This window comes from Myotis daubentonii, chromosome 11, assembly GCF_963259705.1.
Source record: "Myotis daubentonii chromosome 11, mMyoDau2.1, whole genome shotgun sequence".
In the NCBI taxonomy this organism is placed as follows: domain Eukaryota; kingdom Metazoa; phylum Chordata; class Mammalia; order Chiroptera; family Vespertilionidae; genus Myotis; species Myotis daubentonii.
In genome coordinates this window covers 54,609,695-54,631,157 of record NC_081850.1, presented here as the reverse complement: position 1 = coordinate 54,631,157, position 21,463 = coordinate 54,609,695, and the positions used below count along the sequence as shown (strand labels likewise).

At 50.0% G+C, this 21,463-nt stretch overlaps 1 protein-coding gene and 1 long non-coding RNA gene across 21 annotated transcripts in view; one reads left to right on the top strand and one right to left on the bottom strand.

Annotated features, from left to right (window-relative positions):
• Nucleotides 1-2,625, bottom strand: part of LOC132212166 (uncharacterized) — a 188,735-nt gene extending 186,110 nt beyond the window's left edge. For both annotated transcript variants that reach the window (XR_009447675.1, XR_009447674.1), the window contains exon 1: nt 2,358-2,625. This is a non-coding gene — a long non-coding RNA (uncharacterized LOC132212166). The remainder of the gene's footprint in view (nt 1-2,357) is intronic.
• Nucleotides 2,626-2,740: 115 nt separating this feature from the next.
• The window catches only part of SHB (SH2 domain containing adaptor protein B), a 124,930-nt gene continuing 106,207 nt past the window's right edge, over nt 2,741-21,463 (top strand). For 9 of the 19 annotated variants that reach the window (XR_009447669.1, XR_009447668.1, XR_009447667.1 and 6 more), the window contains exon 1: nt 2,742-4,059. Coding sequence is in view for 12 of the 19 variants with exons in the window: in XM_059657403.1 (XP_059513386.1) it covers nt 3,346-4,059 (714 nt within the window). In the remaining 7 variants the exon portion in view is untranslated. Of the gene's footprint in view, nt 4,060-21,463 lie in introns of all 19 variants that reach the window. The other 10 variants (XR_009447671.1, XR_009447670.1, XR_009447672.1 and 7 more) reach the window with 2 other exon arrangements.

The following is a 21,463-nucleotide window of genomic DNA, read 5'->3' as shown; positions in this document are numbered from 1 at the left end:
CTGTGCTGGGATCCTTTTCCTGCAAGGCCCTGTCTCCTCTAATCACCTGACACACTACTTCTCCAACGTTGTCCTTAGGAAACTCTTCTGTTCCCTTTCAGAATGATGACTCTGACTCTGAGTCTAGTGAGATGTGTCTCTGCTAGTTCCCAAAGAAAAACACCCATGTCTTTTTTGCCTGGTTAAAGTAAATACCATCTTAGGCCTGTTACCCATCTATAAACTGGGAATACACACCAGATTGCTGGGACGCTGAGTAGGGTTAATTACATACAGACTGTGTAGGGGTTAAGCAGATACACAAGTGTGCTGGAAGTTCTTGGCATAATACTATAGTATTACAATAATTTTGGCTTGCAAATTACACCCCAGCCAAGGTATCACATGGAAAAGTGGGTCTGATCCCATGGCCTGCTGAAAGTGAAATGAAAAAATAAGTTGTAAAATATAACGTTTCTTCCTAACCCTTTGAAAAAGGCAGAGACAACGCTTCCATGTGCAACCCACATGCAGGGAACAAATTTCCAGATCCTAGAGAGGATTCTCTTGTCCCGGGTCACCTGGCCTGTTGCCAAGATCTGCTGATCTTCCTTCCTGAGCCTAGAAGCAGAAATGGGAGGGGAGGGAGGGAGCCAGAGAAGATTTGTGGTTGGTTGAAAGGTGGGACTTAAATGAGAATGTCCTCCAGTTTTTCTATTGGGGGGGAGGGGACGGGGGGGGGGGGGCCCTTACTTGCAGGATAATTAAGTGCTTACAGAGCAGCAGAATGACTTCACATGTAATTTGAGATATTTAAGTCTAGGAATACCCAAAATAAACATCTTAGCCCAGGTCAACTTCTGGGTCCTGCCACCATCCCCTAGACCAGTGATGGCGAACCTTTTGAGCTCGGCGTGTCAGCATTTTGAAAAACCCTAACTTAACTCTGGTGCCGTGTCACATATAGAAATTTTTTGATATTTGCAACCATAGCAAAACAAAGATGTATATTTTTGATATTTATTTTATATATTTAAGTGCCATTTAACAAAGAAAAATCAACCAAAATAAATGAGTTCGCGTGTCACCTCTGACACGCATGTTATAGGTTTGCCATCACTACCCGAGACACATCACACACACACACACACACACACACACACACACGACAATGAAGGGGTTGTATAGACGGTGATGGTGTCTGTCATTGTGTGGGTCTGAAACATTTTACTGGATCCTAGAAGATGACAGTGCAATCTGACCAAAGAGGGCACAAGCAAATAGCTTGATCCGGAAAGGACAATTTGCAGTCTATGCCATGGCTTCCTTGTGCGCGGCTGAGTGGACAGAGCACAGGATTCCGAGTAAGACCCAAGTCTGAGTCCCAGTTCTGCCACTTTGCAACTGTGGCCTCAGGAAGCGTAAGTAAAGGAACAGTAAACAGCTGTGGATCCCTTCCTGTCCAGCCTCAGAGTTTGCCCTCCGCCTCTAGTGTGGCCAGGGCTGTGTCCCGGCCAAAAAAGCCTCTGGTCTTGTTGCTAGGACAACGGAAAAAAAGAGACTCTCCCGGTGCCCATCTGTAATATACAGGTAGCAAGTTGAGATTTTAAAAAAATTGTGCTGTAAGATCTCTTAGAGAATTTCTCAGGTTTCAGCTCTCAGGCCTTAAGGTAAGTCAAATTCTGGGGCTTGCCCAGCCAAATTCAAAGGAACACCAGCTCTAGGGGCAGTGACCTCATTCCCAGGCAGTTCTAGTCGCTACCTGGAGCATGTCTCTGCCCTGAAAAGCAAGCTGGGCCCCTCCCTCTGCCTCAGTTTCCTCGGGTTTTTTTTATTAATAATCAAAGGACGATCTTAAGTTGCAAAGTAGAGATTAGTGTAAATGACATCATTTCTGAGCCCCCAGAAGAGAGAACTGGCGCCCGGCGTGCCTGGGTGACTTTCTCTGGGCCTCAGTTTCTCCATCTGCAAAACGAGGACCCTGGATTACCTGGAGTCTTGTCAGCTCCTACAATTTGGGCATTAAACATTCCCACAGCTTCCTCCGCCAGGTAGGCCGTGAACAGGGTTAAAACCGCGACTACCTCAGAGGTGAAAAGGTAAGCAAACATTCCGACCTCTGCTTAGCCTGGCCCTCGGATTGGTGCAGGGCAGTGCCCCCGCCGCCTCCGCCGGCCGCAGCCGTCAGCCCGATTGCTAATACGCTCATTAGCATAGATTGCTCCGAAGATCCGGCACACCTGGCCGGAACCGGAGTCTCCGTCCCTGTAAGAAGCGGGTGGCCGCTCGGTCCCTAAGGGGTCTCTGCACCCCATTTCCTCCGGCGGGTCGCGCTGTAAACTAGAAATGTTCCCCGTTAATCCACCTTTGCACCCTACCCAACAGCGGGGACGCCCGGGGTACACAGCGCGCGGGTCCCGGGGGAGGCGGACGGGTTTGGTCTCCGAGCGTTGCAGGCTCAGGATGGCTACCTCTCGCCTCAGGCGGCGGCGGGCTGAAAACCTGGCGGGGCGGGCAGCGCCGCGGGACCCCGGCGCCCTCAGGCCTGAGCCCCGAGCTGGCGCCGAGGCGACCGCGGGAGGTGGCGGGTGCTGAGGGGCAGAGGTGCGCCCGCGGAGACCCGGGCGCCAGGGGGCGGGGCTTGGGCCAAGGTCTGGCGGCCCGGCTCCCGGGGGGAAGGGGCGGGGCCTGCCGGGCGGGCTGGGGGCGGGGCGAGCGCCGGCCCGGAGAGGGCGGGGCCGCGGCGCGGGGCGGGCTCTGGCGGCCCGAGTGTCACACACGCGGCGGTTCGGGAGGTGGCGGCAGCGGTAGCGGCAGGCGCCGCCGGGACGGGCACGGGAGCGCGGACTCGGGAGGGCGCCGGCTGCCTCCCTCCGTCGCTCGCTTTCCGGCTGTGGGGCTGGGATCGCCCCAGCGCTCCCGGAAAGGAAGAAGGGGGGCCGAGGACGCCGACAAGTTCGCTTAGCAGCCAGGATCCCGGCCAAGGCGGAGGCTGCGCCTCCGACGGGGCAGCAGCGCGCTCCGCGGCGGAGCGCACGATAGAGCGTCCGAGGCGGGGGGCGCCCGGGCCTTTCGCTCTCGGCGGGGCCGTGGGCCGGGATCCCATGAGACGCTCCCGCGAGGGGCTCCAGATCCGAAGCCCCGGCAGCGCGCGGCGGAGGCGGAGGGCGGTGCTGCAGCTGCCGAAGCCCGGGAGCCACCGGCAGGAGGCGGCGGAGAGAACTTGAACTTGGCGTCGGGAGCAGGCGCCCCGGACGCCCCCCGCCGGGGCCGGGGCGCCGAGGGACCTGGGCGGCTGCGCTGCCCCCCGAATGGCCGCGGCCGTGGACCTGGCTCCCGTGCCGCGGCCCTAGGCGGCCTCTCGCCATGGCCAAGTGGCTGAACAAGTACTTCAGCTTGGGCAACAGCAAGACCAAGAGCCCCCCGCAGCCGCCGCGGCCCGACTACCGCGAGCAGCGGCGGCGGGGCGAGCGGCCCTCGCAGCCCCCCCAGGCCGTGCCGCAGGCCTCCGCGTCCGCCTCGGCGTCCTGCGGTCCGGCCGCCGCCTCCTGTTTCTCGGCCTTGTCGGGATCGCTGCCCGACGACAGCGGCAGCACGAGCGACCTCATCCGCGCCTACCGCGCACAGAAGGAGCGCGACTTCGAGGACCCCTACAACGGCCCCGGCTCGTCGCTGCGCAAACTGCGCGCGATGTGCCGCCTGGACTACTGCGGCGGCAGCGGGGAGCCGGGCGGGGGCCAGCGCGCTTTCTCCGCCTCGTCCGCGTCGGGCGCCGCGGGCTGCTGCTGTGCCTCCTCCGGTGCGGGCGCCGCCGCGTCCTCGTCCTCGTCCTCCGGCTCCCCGCACCTCTACCGCAGCAGCAGCGAGCGGCGCCCGGCCACGCCGGCCGAGGTGCGCTACATCTCCCCCAAGCATCGCCTCATCAAGGTGGAGAGCGCCGTGGGCAGTGCCGGGGACCCCCCGGGGGGCGCCTGCTCGGGCGGCCGCACTTGGAGCCCCACAGCCTGCGGAGGCAAGAAACTGCTCAACAAGTGTGCTGCCTCGGCCGCGGAGGAGAGCGGGTCCGGCAAGAAGGAGAAGGTAGGGCGCCCCTGGGCCCCTTCCAGGGCCACTGTGCCCGTGGGGAAGCTGAGGCACTGCCTCGGTTTCCAGTCCCTACATCAACAGCTTCTCGCTAGGACCCTGGGGTCAGGGCTCCCACGTTCCTTCCTGATTCTGCCCCGCTCCGCGCACTCCCCCCCGCCCCCGCCCGATCGTCGGCCTCCTGAAAAAATACCCTCTTTCTCTGCTGCCCCCAGCACGTCCCCTCTCTGAGCCCACAGCCAGGTGCCCGCTTCGGAAGTTGCCTGACGAGAAAGCCCCGCCCGGCCTTGCCCAAGAAAGAGACACCCAGCCAGCCCTTCCCGCCCCCGAGGAGGAGTAAAGTCGGAGTCAGAGCTGTCCCGGACTTAAAAGAGCGTTTACTCTTGTCTATCTTTACTCTTCCCCTCCTCCCCCAGCCTATTGATGGGAAGCCGGTCCAGAGCTGGGGAGGGACTCGCCCCGTCTTATGCTGCATTCCTGGCGGTGGATCCGGACCGGCTGTCTCTAAAAGTGCATATGTAAATCCCACTGAACGCCCAGCGCTGCCCCACCCCCGGAGCCAAATGCGGGCTCTCTTTTGTGCCGGAGCCAGCTTTTCCGGGAGGGGGTCCGCCCTTCGGCTCCGCTGATAGGAGACCCACCCCTCCAATCCTCACCTTCCGTCCTGACCCTACTTCTACCCCACACTGTCCCAGGGGTGAGGGGGACAACTCAGTGACAACCCTCCGCCTTACATATCAGGCCATCTTGAGTCCCCCTTTGAAGCAGTCCAGTTAATTACAGCCAGAATGGGCCCTCTCCTCCCCTTCACACTTTTGTGAGCCTCCCTTTCCCCATAAAATAATACTTGTTCCATCTTCTGGTGGAGCGCAGTGTTTTGATTACCTCTGAGGCCCAGTGTCCTGCTGCGGCTGTCAGGCGGCTGTCCCTCTTGTAAACTTTTGCCCAGGCAGGGTAGGGGGAGGCTGATAAAGAGTGTGAGTTCCTTTTAGGACTGGATGTCCAACCAGGTGGGAGACAGGCTCCTACCTGCCAGCTGGTGCTTGGAAATGGATCTTTTTTGTTTTCCTGTGGGGAGGAGTCAGGGGTTGCCCACCTTTAATTTTTCTGCCTGGCTTTCTCTCTCTGAGGTCCCAGGTCCCCAGAGCATCCCTTTCCCAATTGGTCTGCTGAAGACAGCATGGGCAGTCTGTGGTGGACCCCACCTCTCCCTGGGGTCAGTTGGGGACCACACCTCAGGAGCATGGACTTTGGGCTTCCTAAGCACCCAGATGTCACAACTAGATGACAAGAAGCTAGTAGCCAGGTGGCCACCCAGATGCTGCTTTGGGGAAGGCGAGATCTCTCTGTGAGTCTCCGGGATCGTGGGCTTGTAGTTGAACTGTAAGGGGAACAGCAAAGAGGCTCCCTACCACCTTATGCATGGTCCAGGCTTATTTAGGTGCCGACCTGGGAGAACCTAAAATTCCTGGGTGTGGAAGGTGCCAGGAAGGCCCAGCCTAGCTATCAGGAGAGTCACAGCCAAAGGTGCTGGACTCCCTGAATCCGCCTTGTTACTCCATGGCCACCTGCCAGGTAGGCAAATCTCCTTTCTCTCCCGCTGCTTGTCATTCTGCTTACTCACTAAAGTCTTCCTTTATGGCTTTCAAACTTTAGTAAACATTTTTTCCTACTTACAATTAAGACTATGTCAAATACTGAGGAATAATGCTTTATAGCTGGAATGTCAAGTGTGTTTAAGACTTGGCTTCATTCTGCCATCAATTATTTCCGATGGGTCTTCTTGTGCCCTCTGTTGCTCAGTGCTGAAGCGGCCCCTCTAGTTGAATGCTGTGTCCCAGGCTGAAGTGTACACGATGACTGTTGTGATGGGGCTTTGTGTTACCTGGGGCTGAAGGGGAGGGGTGGTCAGGGAGGGCCTTTATCATGGGGGAGGGGTGTTGGCCTTGGCTGCAGAGGAAAGCCTGCTGGTTCAGGGAGCTGCAGGTAAAGTTCCTGTAGCTGGAATTGAGAGGTGAGAGTTTGGCAGGGCCCCAGTGGGCCGGCAGTGCTGGGTCAGGGAGGTTAAGCACAGTGAGGGCCAAGGAATGGATTTAGCTGCTAAGTGATGTGAGCAGATAAAATTTTTTTGGAAAAGATCTCTGGGCTGCATTTCACCTATTGGGTTGTGACTTCGAGCCCTTTGGTCTTTTGAGAAGTTGTTCCCATTCCATATGCTGAGGAATTGAGGCTACCAGATGTTTTTTCTAGTGAGGAGGAGGGGAGCAGCCAGGGAGGGTCACACTATACAGTGGCTCTCAAATCATCACCTGGAGGGCTGGTCAAAACACAAATTGCTTGGATCCACCTCCCACAGTGACTGGTGCACCAAGCCTGGTGTGGGGCCTGAGGATGTGCATTTCTGACAAGTTCCCAGGTGATCTTTTGCTGCTGATCCTCAACCCACTAATGCAACAGTGGCCTCTCCTTAACCCTCCCTCAGGGTCTTCTTCCGAGCTGTTTCGGGGATGTAGAGATGCCAGATGCCCTCTGTGTGGGGCTGCCTCCTAATCTGGGGCCAGCATCCAGCCTGGTCAGGCAGCCAGGAGGCAGCCTGGTTTTCACATTATTTTTAGCCAGACAGCTTTTGGAGGCCAGGCATGCTGTAGATCCAGCCCTGAACACCCCAGAGCCTTCCATCTGCCCCTCATCCATGGTTCCAGGAACACCTACTTCTAGCACCCTGCTTAATCTCAGGCCCAGCTTCCTTTTATCAATTGGACAAGAACCTATAGGGTTGTTGAATGCCCCCCTGTCTGCCAGGCCTGGTGTTTGTTTTTAACATTAGACCTGAGTTGAGAGTTACTGTGTATGGCATGGAGTAGAAGCTGCCAGTCCACAGATCCTCCCTTCAGTGCTTCTAGTGGCAGGCCACTATAGTTTATTCTCCTCCGCCTCCCTCAGTATCTGTGCCTCCCTCTGTCACACACTTAGGTGAGTCCTGGGGCACACACACACCTGGTCACCACCACCACTAGCATCATGGGCATTTTCCCTTTTAGAATCATGTGGAAGAAGGACTGTGTTTTCAATGTAACCAGCTTTCACCCAGCACTTCGAATGTGCTCAGAGATCTCTTGGTACCAGGGTGAGTTAGGAGGGGAGGGAAGAAAGGCTGCAGAAGACTTGTCAGTAATCTCTGGCCTAAGCCGCTGGAGCGGACTGACACACTGTCTCTTCATCATTTGTCTCCCAGTGTTTTTGTCAGGAAATTTAACAAGATCTTCACCTAGGAGGCAACTTTGAGCTGAACCTAGAGGTGGAAGGGGAATTTCATTGCAAAGAAAGGGGTGACTGCAGACTGCAGGAGCACTAGTGTGTCAGTGCTGTGTGTGTACACGTGAATATGAAAGTGTGTCCCTATGTATGTGTGTGGTTATATATGTGTGTGTACATGTAAAACCTCAGGGAGGAGCTTCTTGGAAACCAGAGCTTTTTTGTAGTGGGCCTCACTTGGGGAATGAAAGATGACAACATGAGAGAGGTAGGGGCCTGAGTCTGTACCTACCTCCCCCCCAGGGGAGTCCTTGAAGACTGTTGAGCTAGGAATGGGATGGATTTAGTCAGAGCCATGGTTGGGGAGCATCCCAGGCTATATAAACAGCTGCCACAATCTGGGGAAGTTGGGGTCAGAGTAAGAGGAAAATTGCAGTATAGTCCAGGGGAGAGACAGTGAGGACCTGAGCTCTTGGGAAGAGAGAACAAACCTTTAGTAGGTGGAAATATTATTCCTTCAGGTTGTCTGTGTTAAAAAATGATGATAGCCCTGCTGGCGTGGCTCAGTGGTTGAGAATCGACCTGTGAACCAGGAGGTCGCGGTTCAATTCCCCGTCAGGACACATGCCCAGGTTGCGGGCTTGATCCCCAGTGTGGGGTGTGCAGGAGCAGCCAATCAGTGGTTCTCATCATTGATGTTTCTATCTCTCTCTCCCTCTCCCTTCCTCTCTGATATCAATAAAAATATATATTTTTTAAAAAGATGATAAAAGAGGCTAGTAACTTGGTAGTTCTTTTGGGCAGCCAAGCAGTTCTCATCCAGTTGTTTTCTGCTGAAGTCTTGTTTCTTTTATCATTAAGTAAATGTTTCCACCACAGCTGAAAAAGTCAAGACGCATCATGACATCAGTTTTAAATACATGCTAATGCATACCGACACTTTATATTTTGTCGGCATCCACAGAGTTGAGTTAAATAACATGTTTCCTAAGGAATAAATAATATCGTGTCTAACCTTTTTTTTTTTCTTAAGAGAAAAAACACACACATTTAGCAAACAGTTTCTGAGCAGCCTGCTAGGGGGACGTCAGAGAAAATAAATGGTGGCCAGCTTTCAAAGACGGAAGCATCTCAGTTTGTAGTTGAAGACGCTCAGTTTGCAGCTTCTCAGGGACTAGCCTGGGGGAGAGATACAGCTAATGAGACAATATCACGACCCAAGGAATGCTAGTGTGTGCACAGGGCTAGGAGGGCTCAACTCTGGGAAGTCAAAGAAGGCTTTCAGGAGGAGGCACCATTTGAGCTGACTCTGGAAGGATGAGTGGGAATTCCCCAGACAGGGATGTGAAGAGGAAGGCTCTCCATGCAGAAAGGATAGAACAGCTGGGCTCAGGCCTGAAGGCTTGGGAGAGAATGGTTGGAGGCTCAGCAGGGCAGAAGTGGTGGGGTATGGCAGAGGGAGGTTGGAGCCACAAAGGGAAGAGACTGTCTCATGTGCCTTGCTTGGAAGTTGTGACTTGTCTTTTGGTCCTTTTCACATAAAATCATTGATGTGTGGCTTGATTGACACCAGGGCAAACATGAGTTGTCAAGTCAGTTCCAGTTGGTTAATGGTCACAATCTGGAGTTCTAAGAAAGTAATTGACTGAAAAGGTTAGAGCCATACTTGGTAGTTGTGGTTTGGCTTGGGATACTTTCTCCTTTGAAGTCCTATCCTTTAAAAGTAATGTGAGAGAAATGCCTGCATATCAAGTCCAGTTTTTCCATTGATCTCCCAGAAGAGAAATATATTCTCCATGCTTCATGCTAACCACTAATTGATCATTTATTTATGTTTTTAAAAAATAGATATTTAGAGAAACTGAGAAAGAGAGAAACATCAATTTGTTTTCACTTACTTATGCATTCTTTAGTTGATCTTGTGTGTGCCCTGACTGGGGATCAAACCTGCAATCTTGGTGTATCGGGACGACACTCTAACTAACTGAGCTATCCAGCCAGGATTCAAATTGATCATTTAATCCTCATGATCACCCTAGAAGAGGTTCAGGTATTGTATCAATTAGCTATTGCTGCATAACAAATCACCCTAAACTCAGTGGTTTTAAACCAGGAGTTAGCAAACTTTTCATAAAGGGCCAGATAGTAAATATTAGGTTTGCAGATCAGTCTTCAACACAACTATTAAACTCTGCCATTATAGCTTGAAAGCAGCCATGGACAGTATATAAATGAAAGGGCATAATTGTGTTCCAGTAAAACTTTATTTACAAAAATAGGCAGCCGACCTGTATTCTGCAGTTTCCAACCTCTTCTTTCAACTATAATAAGGACATATCAACTGAGTAGTGTTTTTGGTCTTAGCTTGGTTAACTCAGGCATCTGTGGTCAGTGTGGGGTGGGTGTATAGCCCTGCTATTCCTAGCTGGGCTCTCTTCCATGTTTGGGGTTGAGATGGTTTAGGATGGCCTTGGCTGCGACAATTATGTGATCCTTTCCATGTGGTCTCTCATCCTCAAATAGGCTAGCCTTGTTCATGTGGTGGTTCCAAGAAAGAACAGAAGCCCATAAGGCAGTGGTTCTCAACCTGTGGGTCGCGACCCCTTTAAGGGTCGAACGACCCTTTCACAGGGGTCGCCTAAGACCATTGGAACACACATATATAATTACATATTGCTTTTGTGATTAATCACTGTGCTTTAATTATGTTCAATTTGTAACAATGAAATTGGGGGTCACCACAACATGAGGAACTGTATTAAAGGGTCGCGGCATTAGGAAGGTTGAGAACCACCGCCATAAGGTTTCTTGAGGTTTGAAACTGGCACACTTTCCCTTATGCATTCTGTTGACCAAAGCAAGTCACAGAGCCAGGATTTGAGTAGAGAGGAGGAGCTGCAAAATCCAAGTCAAAAGGCAGGAATCCAGGCAAACCATCAATCAGGGCCTTCAATGCCATCCATCCACCACAGGTAGTATTACCCCTATTTTATGGATAAAGAAACTGAGGCTTAGAGGTTAATGACTTACCTTATGTCACACAGCTACCAAGTGACAGAGCCAGGATCACACCTGTGCAGTCTGAATTCAAAGCCTACATGCTTTTTATCAATTTGTTCCACTATTTCTCACAATTTAAGTAGAGATAGTAAGTCTAATACTTAATGAAATGTGTTATGTGTCTCCTTCCCTTTACTTAATGCTCCTCTTCTTGTACCCCTTGCCCTAATTCCTATCCCTCTCAGACTGGCCTTTGGTGGTCCCCAGAAGAGGCCCCAGAGTTGGCTTTTCTCTCTCCTCCCTCCCCCATCTGCCTCTGAATTCCATAAATGAGATGCTAATGCAGCACTTGACTTATTTTTTTAATTTACTTATTTAGTTAGCTTTTTATAAAGAGAGTAGTGTTTGATAAATAATTTTTAGAGAGGGAGAGGGAAACATCAATGTGAGAGTGAAGCATCAATTGGCTGCCTCCTGCACGCCCCCTCCTTGGGATGGAGCTTGAAACCCAGGTATGTGCCCTGATCGAGAATCAAACCAGCAACCTTTCTGTGCACTGGACTACGCCCAACCAACTGAGCTATGGCCAGGGCCACTTGACTTATTTTATAGAGAAATTCTGCGCAGAGTTGGGGCTTCCCAAACTACAGGCGCACAAAATGTCTTGTAACTGTCATGTCTCCTCATTGCATCACTAAGTGTTCCCTCCCCAAGGATTGTTGAGGCTGTCTGTGCTGTTCTAAGACAAAAATTAGTGGTACCTTGGCCCTTCCTTATCAACAAGGAACCCAAATTTCCTTAAAGGAGATCAGGTGACTACCTTCTAATGTGACAATTTCAGAACATGACTGATATCCCAGGACTTAACCCTTAAGGCCTGTCCTGTCTTCTCCCTGCCCCTAAAGTATTTCTGACCCGTAAAATAGGAGTTACACAGCAAATCTAAAACAGGTGTGGCTTCTTTCCTCTGGTCATTTAGCAAAACTGAACTTGCCTGTGGTCAAGAGCTCCCCCCCAGCAGTTTCATGTCTTGTGCTTAGATAGCCAAGAGGTAATGGGGGCCGGCGTGGGCAGGGGAGGGGGGTAGGCCAGGCTTGGCCATGGAAAATAAATTGGAATTTGTGGCTTTGAAGCAGAGCTAGGTCCTGGCCTTCTGAGGTTGGGTGGAGGTGGTGGTGGGTTTCCTGCAGGTTGGGGTTACTGGGTTTCCTGCAGGTTGGGGGCAGAGGCTGCAGTGGTGTCTGCCACTCTGACTTCATAATTTTTGTTTGGCCTGTGTCGACTGAGGAATTGCCATACACAGGCCACTATCAGGAGCTGTGTGGATACAAGGATGAGCCAGGGGTAAGTGGTACCTGCCCATAAGGAGCTTAACTTCTGATGAGGATACAGGAACCAAGGTTAGAACACAGATCTGTATGGCAGGATTTAGCAATAAAGTAGTGTGTGTGGGTGAACTCAGAGCCATCCTGGCACAGAGGCTGTTCTGGGCTGAGCCTGGAGTCCATGGAGCTAAAGGAGAAGTAGGGTGAGGAGGAGATCCATTCCAATTGAGGGAAGTGGGGAAGGCTTTTTGGAGAAAGCCTTTGAGTAAAAAAAAAGAGTAGTCACTTGAATTGAGGGAGCTTTCCACAGTAGTAATATTAGCCAGTACTTCCATGACACCTACTCTGAGTGAGGCACTGTTCTACATGCTTCCTGTGCATTAACTCTTTTACGCTTTAATGTCCTTTAAAGTTGGTGTGACTATCATTCCCATTTTACATATGAGAAAACTGCAGCACAGAGAAGTTGTGTAAATTGTCTAAAGTCACACTGCCAGTAAGTGGCAGAGATGAGATTTGAACCCAGATCTGGAATCTTTGTTTATTTGTATGTGTTGTGTGTATCTCCTATCTAATAATAGACAAACATGGTAATTGACCATACCTTCGTTACGCCTCCCATTGGCTAATCAGTGTGATATGCAAATTAACGGCCAACAAAGATGGCGGCTAATTTGCATACTGCAGGCAGGGCAGGGCAGTGCCATCCCGCCTGCCCCGCTGCCATCTGGGCCTGCTATTTGCCACCCGGGACAGTGGGGCGTGACAGCGCCATCCCGCCTGCCCTGCCCCCATCTGGGCCTGCTATCTGCGACCTGGGGCGGCAGGCATCCCATGTGCGACCTGACCTGGGGCAGCCGGGCAGTGCAGCAGTAATCAGCCGGCCCGCCTGGGCATCCCGTGTGCGACCCGACCCAGGGCGGCCGGGCGGGGCAGTGTGGCTCCTCTGTCACCCCAGCTTCCTCATCACAGCTCCCTTGGGGGCCTAAGCCTTTAGTCGGACACCCCCTGAGGGCTCCCTGGCTGCCAGAAGGATGTCTGACTGCAAGCTTAGGCCTGATTCCCTAGGGAATGGGCCTAAGTAGACAGGTGGACATCCCCCAAGGGGTCCAGGACTGCAAATGGGCGCAGGCCGGGCTGAGGCCCCTCCCCCCGCCGAGTGCACAAATTTTTGTGCACCAGGCCTCTAATATATATATATTTTCACACGCACACATATGTATATATTTTAGAGAAAGTAGAGGAGAGAGAGAGAGAGACCGATATGAGAGAGACATTGATTGATTGCCTCCTGTTCTAGCTTGCAACCGAGGTACGTGGCCTTGACTGGGAATCAAACCTGAGACCCTTCAGTCCACGGGCCAATAGAGCCAATGCTTTAACCACTGAGCAAAAAGCCGGCCAGGACTGGAATCTTTTTTAACCATTGTGCCACTCCCCCTCAGGCTGCACAATTTCATACCTTATTTGTGGCAGTACTTACTCTTTATTTTTTATTTTTTTTTATTAAATATATTTTATTGATTTTTCACAGAGAGGAAGGGAGAGAGACAGAGAGAGTTAGAAACATTGATGAGAGAGAAACATCGACCAGGTGCCCCCTGCACATCCCCCACCGGGGACGCGCCCGCAACCCAGGCACATGCCCCTGACCGGAACCGAACCCGGGACCTCCCAGTCCGCAGGCCGACGCTCCATCCACCGAGCCAAACCGGCCTCGGCTACTTACTCTTTATAAAAAAAAAAAAAAAAAAAAAAATCTTCTCTGTTAATACTTTAGGAGTGACTGATTCCTACATCTATGTGAGTATTCCACAGCTTAAAGGACACTTTCACACCCATAATTAATTTCTCAGAGTCACTCTGTACTGTAACCCCCCCATGTTACAGATGGAGAAACTGAGGCTTCGGGGAGACATGGCGCCTGCCCTGCACCACAGCAGGTACTGGCCAAGCCCTTGTGCCAGACCAGGGTGATGTGGAGGTGACTTGGCCATAGCTCCAGTCCACAGGAAGGGTGACAGCCTGATTGACTTCCGGTTCTTTCCTTGTTTTCATTCTGAAAAGCTTTACTGAGACCATTAAGGAGGATCGACAGAGGACCTTGCTTCCCCAATGGAATTTTCCTTCTCTTCCTGTTTGGTATTTTCCAGTAATATTTCTATTGCTGTTTCACTTTCAGAGGCACTAGCTTCCTGAGAGTTTGCGTTTTCTCAACTGCTGAGCCAGGAAGAATTGAGTTTTCCTTTAAATCATTCAGCTCCTTTCCATTTTCTCCATAGGGAGGTCTCTCTGGATTTCCCATTATGCTGTAGAGGAAGGATCTTGGAGGTGGGTCCAAGGGATGGAGAGAGAATTAGTCAGGGCCCTGGGGAATGACTCAGGCCCCGGTTTTCCAAGCAGTACTTACGAGTAATGGTCAGAAAGGGGCTTTCTGAGGGCAGAGTGACTTGACAGGTGGGTAGAGGGTGGAGACCACTGGCCCACTGCTGGGCCTTCACTTACAGGCTGGACCCTGAGTTCTCAGCTGGGCCATGAGAACCCATACCAACTCCTTTCTCCTCATTCATCCATTAATTCAACAGACATTGTTGAGTGCCTGCTATGTGCTGGATATTGTTCAATTTAGGTGCTGGGGATACAGCGGTGAACAAAACATAAAACAGTGCTCCCCTGAGTTTGCCCTATGGGGGGGGGTGGCGGGGGTCAAGCAAATACAGTATGTCAGATAGAGAGTGTGGAAGAAAGTAAAGCAGGATACAGAGGCTAGGGTGGGCCAGCGTTTGGGGTGGGGTGCTGTTTTAGATGGGTGCTCAAGAGAGGGGTTTGCTGAAGGATGTCATAGCATGATTCACAGCTCTCCCAAAAAAGAGCATTCCAGGCAGAGGGACTGGTCAGGGCAAAAGCCCAAGGCAGGAGCATGCCTGGGTCCTTCAGGGAGGTCAGCGTGACTGAGGGGAGCAGGTGGGGAAGAGAAGGCAGATGAGGTCTGAGGTGAGCTGGGCAGGCCAAACGTGCCTAGCCTTTGGAAGCACTGAAATAAATGGTCTCTCACTTTAACTCTGGGTGAGATGAGAGGAGACAGCATGGAGGATTCTGAGCAGTGGAATGACGTGAACCAATTTGGGTTTTGAGGGGGTGGCTCTGGCTGCCTGGTGGAGAATAGACTGGAGAGGACAAGCCTGGAGACCAGCTAGGGGACCTGCAGCACTGGCGGTGGGTAGCGAGGGGACCAGGTTCAGGACATGTCATGAAGGTAGAGGTGTGGGATTTCCTGGCAGATGACATCTACGTATGAGAGGGGGAAGAGAGTCAAGGATGACTCCAAGGTTTTGGCCTGAACAGCCTGGAGGATGAGTGTTCATTAGCTGTGATGGGGAAGAAGCCGGAGGAGCACAGTTCTGCCAATGGAATTGATCCATCTACTGGGTTCTGGGGCTGGGAGCAAGCCATGCTCTGCCTTGTGGGGGAGGGGGGGTTGGAGGGGGAGAGGGGCGATTCCTGAGAACCGAGAGAAGGCATGGGTGACCTTTGTCTGGAGCTGGGGGAAATAAAACCACCAGGAAAAAGAGACCATATGGGAGGTGGGTGCAGAGGAAAGTGGGTATGGGGCATCCCAGACAGAAAGGATCCTATTCACAGTGACTGAGATCGAGATCGGAAGGGGAGTGCTGCTGCCTGTGCAGGTGTGGCCAGAACCTGGGGCGTAACTGCTGGTGATAGAGGATGGGATGGAGGGGGCAGGTTGGAGTGAAGGGCCTCCCCTGCCACTGGTCTGAAATGACCCCAATTCTCCAAATTCAAAAGAGGTTATCTGCTGAGTTGCGTGCTGTGTGGTGTGCCTGGGCAAAAATGAGTGCCAGGTTAAGTCTCTAGGGACCGGGGTAGGGCCTGCCTGTTCTGCTAAGCAGAGCATTTCATTGCTGAGCACTTGTGATTGTTGGGAAAGTTCTCCCTTATATGGGGCTCACTGGAACTTGGGCTAGGGGGATGTGTGTATGTGTGTGTAAGGGGGTGGGGGTGGGGGCGGGGGCGGGTGGAGGCACACAGGAGTAGGAGGAATGGAACTTTCCTGGTTTCTCCAGGCTCTGGCTAAATTTTAAAAACAAAATGACCAGAAAGTTTCAGTGAAGCTTCACTGTCTTTTTGGATGGGCACTCCCAGAAAGCCAGACAGCCCCGTAATCCCTCCGGTGCATTCCAAAGCCACGCATGTGATTTGGGGCCAGCCCGGCATCTGTGGAATGGTGCAGCCCCTACCTGCCCTTCCGTGGGGGCAGTTGTGAGTTGGCAGTTCCTCAGAACTGCAAGTTTGGATTTTCCAGTGTATTTCAATGTTTCTCTCTGTGTTAACTTTTTTCTTCCCCTTTTCACAAAACTAAGACAAGTTTGGTATAGAAAATGCAGATAACCAAAAGTAAGATAGAAACAAAGTCTAATTCTGTAATTCAGAGAATCTACAGTTTCACTATCTACCTAGCCCTTTGTTCTATGCTTTTATAATACATTTTCCTCCACAAGTCTCATCAGCTAGTTGTATCTATTGCTTTTCTTTTTGCTCAGAGACATGGGAAGATGTCTTTATTTTCTTAAACATTCAACAACAGTAATTTAATGTCTGTATAGCGTTCCGTTTGCATTTAGATTCTCCCTAGTTTTCTCTAATTGAACAGTGCTGTGATAAACATCTTTGTAACTTAATTCTTTGCCTAAGTCTGTGATGATTTCCCTCGGATTGGTTCCCAGAAGGAGAACTACTGGGTATGAAGGTAAAAATTTTGATTCATGCTTTCAAATTGTATTCTAGAAAGACTTTACAAGTTTATGCCTGTTACTCTAGTGCAATTTAGTTTAACTTGCAAATTCTTGGATTACTAGTGTATATGTGCTTAACCATTTGTGTTTCTTTTCTTAAAATTATGTACTTTATCTTCTATCCAACTGTGGGGTTTATCTTTTTGTTAATTTGTAAGAGCTCTTTGTGGATTAAGGATGGCTGCCCATTGCCTGCCATTTGGATTCTGGAATATTTAATATCTGGAGTTCGATTTCAGGGTATGGCATGGGTTTTTAATTTTATTTTTCTGGATGACCATCTTTCTGGACATCCTCTCTGTATTGCTTGTTCTGTGATCTGTCTGTATTTCTTCAGGTGCCTTTTTAGACTTAAATACTTTGACTTGGTCTAACCCTAACTGCTTTTAGGTCTCATCAGCTATTATGATAATGATGATTTCACCTTTTCTTTATAAAATGAAACCTTCCGTCTGCAGATACCCATGCACTTATTACACATTCAACATCGGACACCTGAGGGAAGTAACTGGGTATTACCACTCATCTTTGGGTGCCAGACCTGACATTGTGGGTGGATGAGGCTGGGAAAGCCTCTAGTCACCTCTAGTGGGGTTGACTTCCTCCTCCCAGACCGGGGAAGGGGAGCAGCTGTCTAGGTCCATTTAGGGCAGACCACTAACTGTGGTCTACCCCGCCTGTGTGGCCTTATCTGGGTGTGTCTGTTTTAGCTTTCACACCATGACTTTGTGGAGAAAGGGATGCAACATTTAGTCATCCATCCAGCAAACAGTTTTTAGATACCTACCACGTTCCCACACTGGGCGCGTCCTGCGGATGAGTAAGCCCCTGCACTCTAACTCAGCGCTCAGGGGGAGATATTGGAAAGACCTGAGAATATAGTCCATCCTCACTTAACTTTAAGCGAAATGACGTATAACAAAACCACTTTTACCGTAGGTGAATTGATTAAAAACAAGAGTTCAATTCCCGTGGCATCTCATCAACTTTAACAAAATGACATTGAATGAAAGGCATTATTTGAGGATCTGCTATATCTCTAACACAAGATAGGAGCTCAACACCAAGATAGAGAGACAGGTAGATGACTGAGTGGAGAAGCATTGGAGCCTGAGGTGGGCGTAGACAGCAGTGAGCAGACTGTGGGTGGGACAGTTTAGACCTGAAGGATGAGTAAGACTTGAAGGTGTGGCTTGTGGGGACTATATTATTTTGGTCACTTACATTTTTTTCACACCCACCAAAGGCCAATTCAAGTGATACGAATTCACAGAGTTCTTCCCTCCTAATCTTTTTTTATCACCCTCAACCCAGGTGTCCTGTCCCTTTAATTAATGAGAGCCCTTTTCTGAACCCTGTTGTGTTTTCCTCTTTTTCTGGCCTAGACAAGTGTCAGGATAATCCATCCTGCAGTAGCCACTGTGAGGTTCGTGACATTAATGAATTGGTGGTGTTGGAACAGATTAAGTCCAGGAGTGCTCAGGGGGAATAAATCAAGAAAAAAAAGCAGATTTTTGAATATTTGTGAACATTTCTATGGTTCTGAGAGACTAAGGGTGCCTACATAATTCACTATACTGTATGTCACACCACGACATTGAGTCCTAGACTAGTCCTGGCATCTAGAAAGAACTTTTTGAATGTTTTTTATCTTCTTTGGCTCTGAATATTAACTCACAGAACCCATAACACTCCCTAAGATATGTGTTCTATTAAGAGTCCATTTTACAGATGGGGAAGCTGAGGCAAATAGTTTTTTTGTTTGTTTGTTTAGTATCTTATTGTAGGTGACACAGCTAGTAATGGGTAGAGTTGCAGAGAGGATGGTCGAGACCAGGCAGCCAGTCTGGCTTCTGTCTACCTTTAAACTTGGTGCTGCACAGCTATAGGGAACAGCGACAGAGGTCAGTTCTGTATCACCTGGTACTCCCAAAATCATGAAGCCAAAGCCATTTAAAAACCATAGTTCTCTGTTGAGAAAGCGTCTGAGCCAGACAATTTTCATATTTGTTTCCAGGATAATGCTGCCAAAGGAGTATCAGGAAGGCTTCATGGAGGAGGTGGTACGGGAACTGGGTCTTCATGGATAGGGAAGAGTTAGATATTTAGAGATTGATGGATGTGAAGAGGGCATCCCAGGAAGGGACCCTGTGAATGGTCCCAAGTGACCTAAAAAGAGGCTATGAAAAGATAACAGGAAGAGATTCTGGAATGGGAGGTAAAGCAAGGTGTCTGAAGGCCAGAAGGACCAGGCCACAGAGTGTGGTCTTTCTGTGGATAATGAAAGATGGTAGAACAAGGGCATGACAGGGCTAGATCTTTGCTTTAGGAAAACCCATCTTTCTGAAGCTTAAGAGAATGGGTTAGACATGGCGGGGAGGGGTGGCCTAAGCTGGGCTTGGAGATAGGACCCTAGTTAGAATAGCAAATGCTTTAGGCAGAGACAGCAAGGGCCTGGCCGTAGTCTGCACCTTAAGCAATGCAGTACTGCCACTGACTGCTCAGGCGGCTCTCAGATGGCACTGGTCGATGGATTAAGCACTTGTCAAGGGTATAGATTTTTCTGCATGGCTGTTGTCATGAGCCTGAGATGCCCTCATTGGGAGTTTGTAAGTTATCCAGTCCACCAGAGCATTTGTCCACATCTGTCAGTCAAGTGGATAGTGAGCCAGGGGTCCCAGGCCTGCCTGGGTCTGGAATGGAGATGGTTTCCACCTGTGGTCCTTCTTGTTGGAAAGCTGCAGAAACACGGAGCAGGAAAGGGCAAAGCCACCAAGCAGCTCATCAGTGAGGAGAGCTGCGTGGGAGGAAGGAGATGGGGGAGCTGGCAGTCTTTGTCCTCAGTGCCAGCAGAGCTATTCACCTGACCTTGAGACCAAGCTCAGCCCTCCTATCTGATGGCTACACCTCACAGAGTTGGAGGCATTCCAGGATGTCCAGGCAGGTAGATGCCCACAGAGGTAGAAGGAAGCTACGGCAAAGCTGCTGCTGGTGGAGCTGGAGCCTTTAGAAGGGAACAGAGAAGGGAGAAGGGAGAAGGGAGCCCTGTGGCTGCTGCTGAGATGCTGACCTTTAGAGGACGTCCTACACAGGCACAAGGTCTGTAAGAAGCAATAAGTGCTCAGGAGCCTTCAGGTCCCCAGAGGGGAAGAAACATTAGCCTTGATGAAGAGATGTTTGCTGGGCTCAGTCGAAGGGCCCCCTGAGGATCCTTGGCCAATTTCTTCCATATTCGCTGCTGAATCAGACAGGCCCCTCTGGCCATCAGCACGCGTTCCAAGTCCAGAAGAGATGCTTTGTAAATAAAGATTGAGGAATAATGTGCCATCAGTCCAGCTCGCGGGCTCTTGCCTCACACTTGGGACACACGCTTGGGGAGTTCAGCTGTCATTCAGTTCTTGCTTGCTCAGGATTTGTCTGAAAGCCATCTCTGGTGTGACTGCAAAGTGACAAAATGCTGGGAATTGTGTCGTCGCTTCCTAGTCACCCACAGGACAGCTGAGAACACTATTAAGGCCTAATTTCACAGACCTCGGCCTGAATGTTGTCAAAGTGCAGGCACCAATTCTGGCATGCTTCTGGGGTCTCGCCTTCCTTCCCCATGTCCCACCTCTCTTTGATTTTTGTCTGCATCCTTGATTCTGATTCTTTATCACTTGCAGACTAGGGGAGAAGTGGGCCTGGTTTTGTAAAACCAGAAGAAATTTTCCCATCCAGGCAAACCCTTTGTTTTAAGGAGTCCTTAAAGATTATTAGACTTGAAACCCCCAGAGGAAGCAGAAATTGCTGGTAGTGACAGCTCACAGAGGGGTGCTGATGAAACAGTTTGGAAGTACAGTGGATGGGGGTAGGGCACAATTTTTATTTATTTATTTATTTTTGGTACTATTCAATTTCTTTCCCCCTAAATTAGAAATGCCTTTTTTATACCAGTCTTTTCCTTTGGGGAATGGTTATCCCAGAAAATATCATGCTCCTTTGCTTTTTATGGCTTCTTCTGGTTTTACCTATTTCTCTACAACCCAGCAAGCGCTTCAGAGTATTGGATTCATTAAAGTTCAGCGGCTTGTAGTTCTATTGTGCTCAAACATTCCTTACTCTGAAAATAAATTTCAATTGTACACTTTCAGAGAGTCAGTGTCTCTTGGACATTTCTGATGACCATCGTATAGTTATGGATGGAAAAGGGACTTCAGATCCGTGAAGGGTACCAAAACAAACAAGAAGTTTGTGTGTTTTGTCTTACTCAGACTTTTCTCTAAAATATTTCATAATGGGAAATCGGGGCTTTCCTTGTAGGAAGAGGCTTTACTTCCTTGGAAGATCTGTATATTTGAATTTCAAAGGCTGGTTTGAACGTGAAATCTAAGGTCATCCTGTATTCACAGTATAAAAATCAGAGACAAGTGAGTTAGATTGTCTATTATAAAGTCTATTCCTGTAGCTATTTGGGGCATGACCTTTTCTATACCTTCGTTCTTTAGTGGTAAAACAGAACTTTCCCCATTGCTGAATAAAAGAAAGACCACTGGAGCCCTTTTGTTGAAGGATTGTGGCTTTTCCCTGCATTGGTCTACAGTTGGATGGTCAAAACCTTGGCAAGCATTTAACAATGTACCCAGAATCACAGGGTGTGACTTGGAGATTTATAGCAAGCTGGGTGTTGTAGATCATCCTGTACTTGATTTTAAATACCTCCATAGTCTCTGCTCAAATTCTGGCCTAGGGGCCTGTGAGAGGCAGTCTGGGGCATTAAGACTTGGTCTAGACCAGCCGTGGGCAAACTACAGCCCGCTTGAAATGAATAAAACTAAAAAAAAAAAGACCGTACCCTTTTATGTAATGATGTTTACTTTGAATTTATGGCTAGACCAGGGGTGGGCAAACTTTTTGACTCGAGGGCCACAATGGGTTCTTAAACTGGAACGAGGGCCGGAACAAAAGCATAGATGGAGTGTTTGTGTGAACTCATATAAATTCAAAGTAAACATCATTACATAAAAGGGT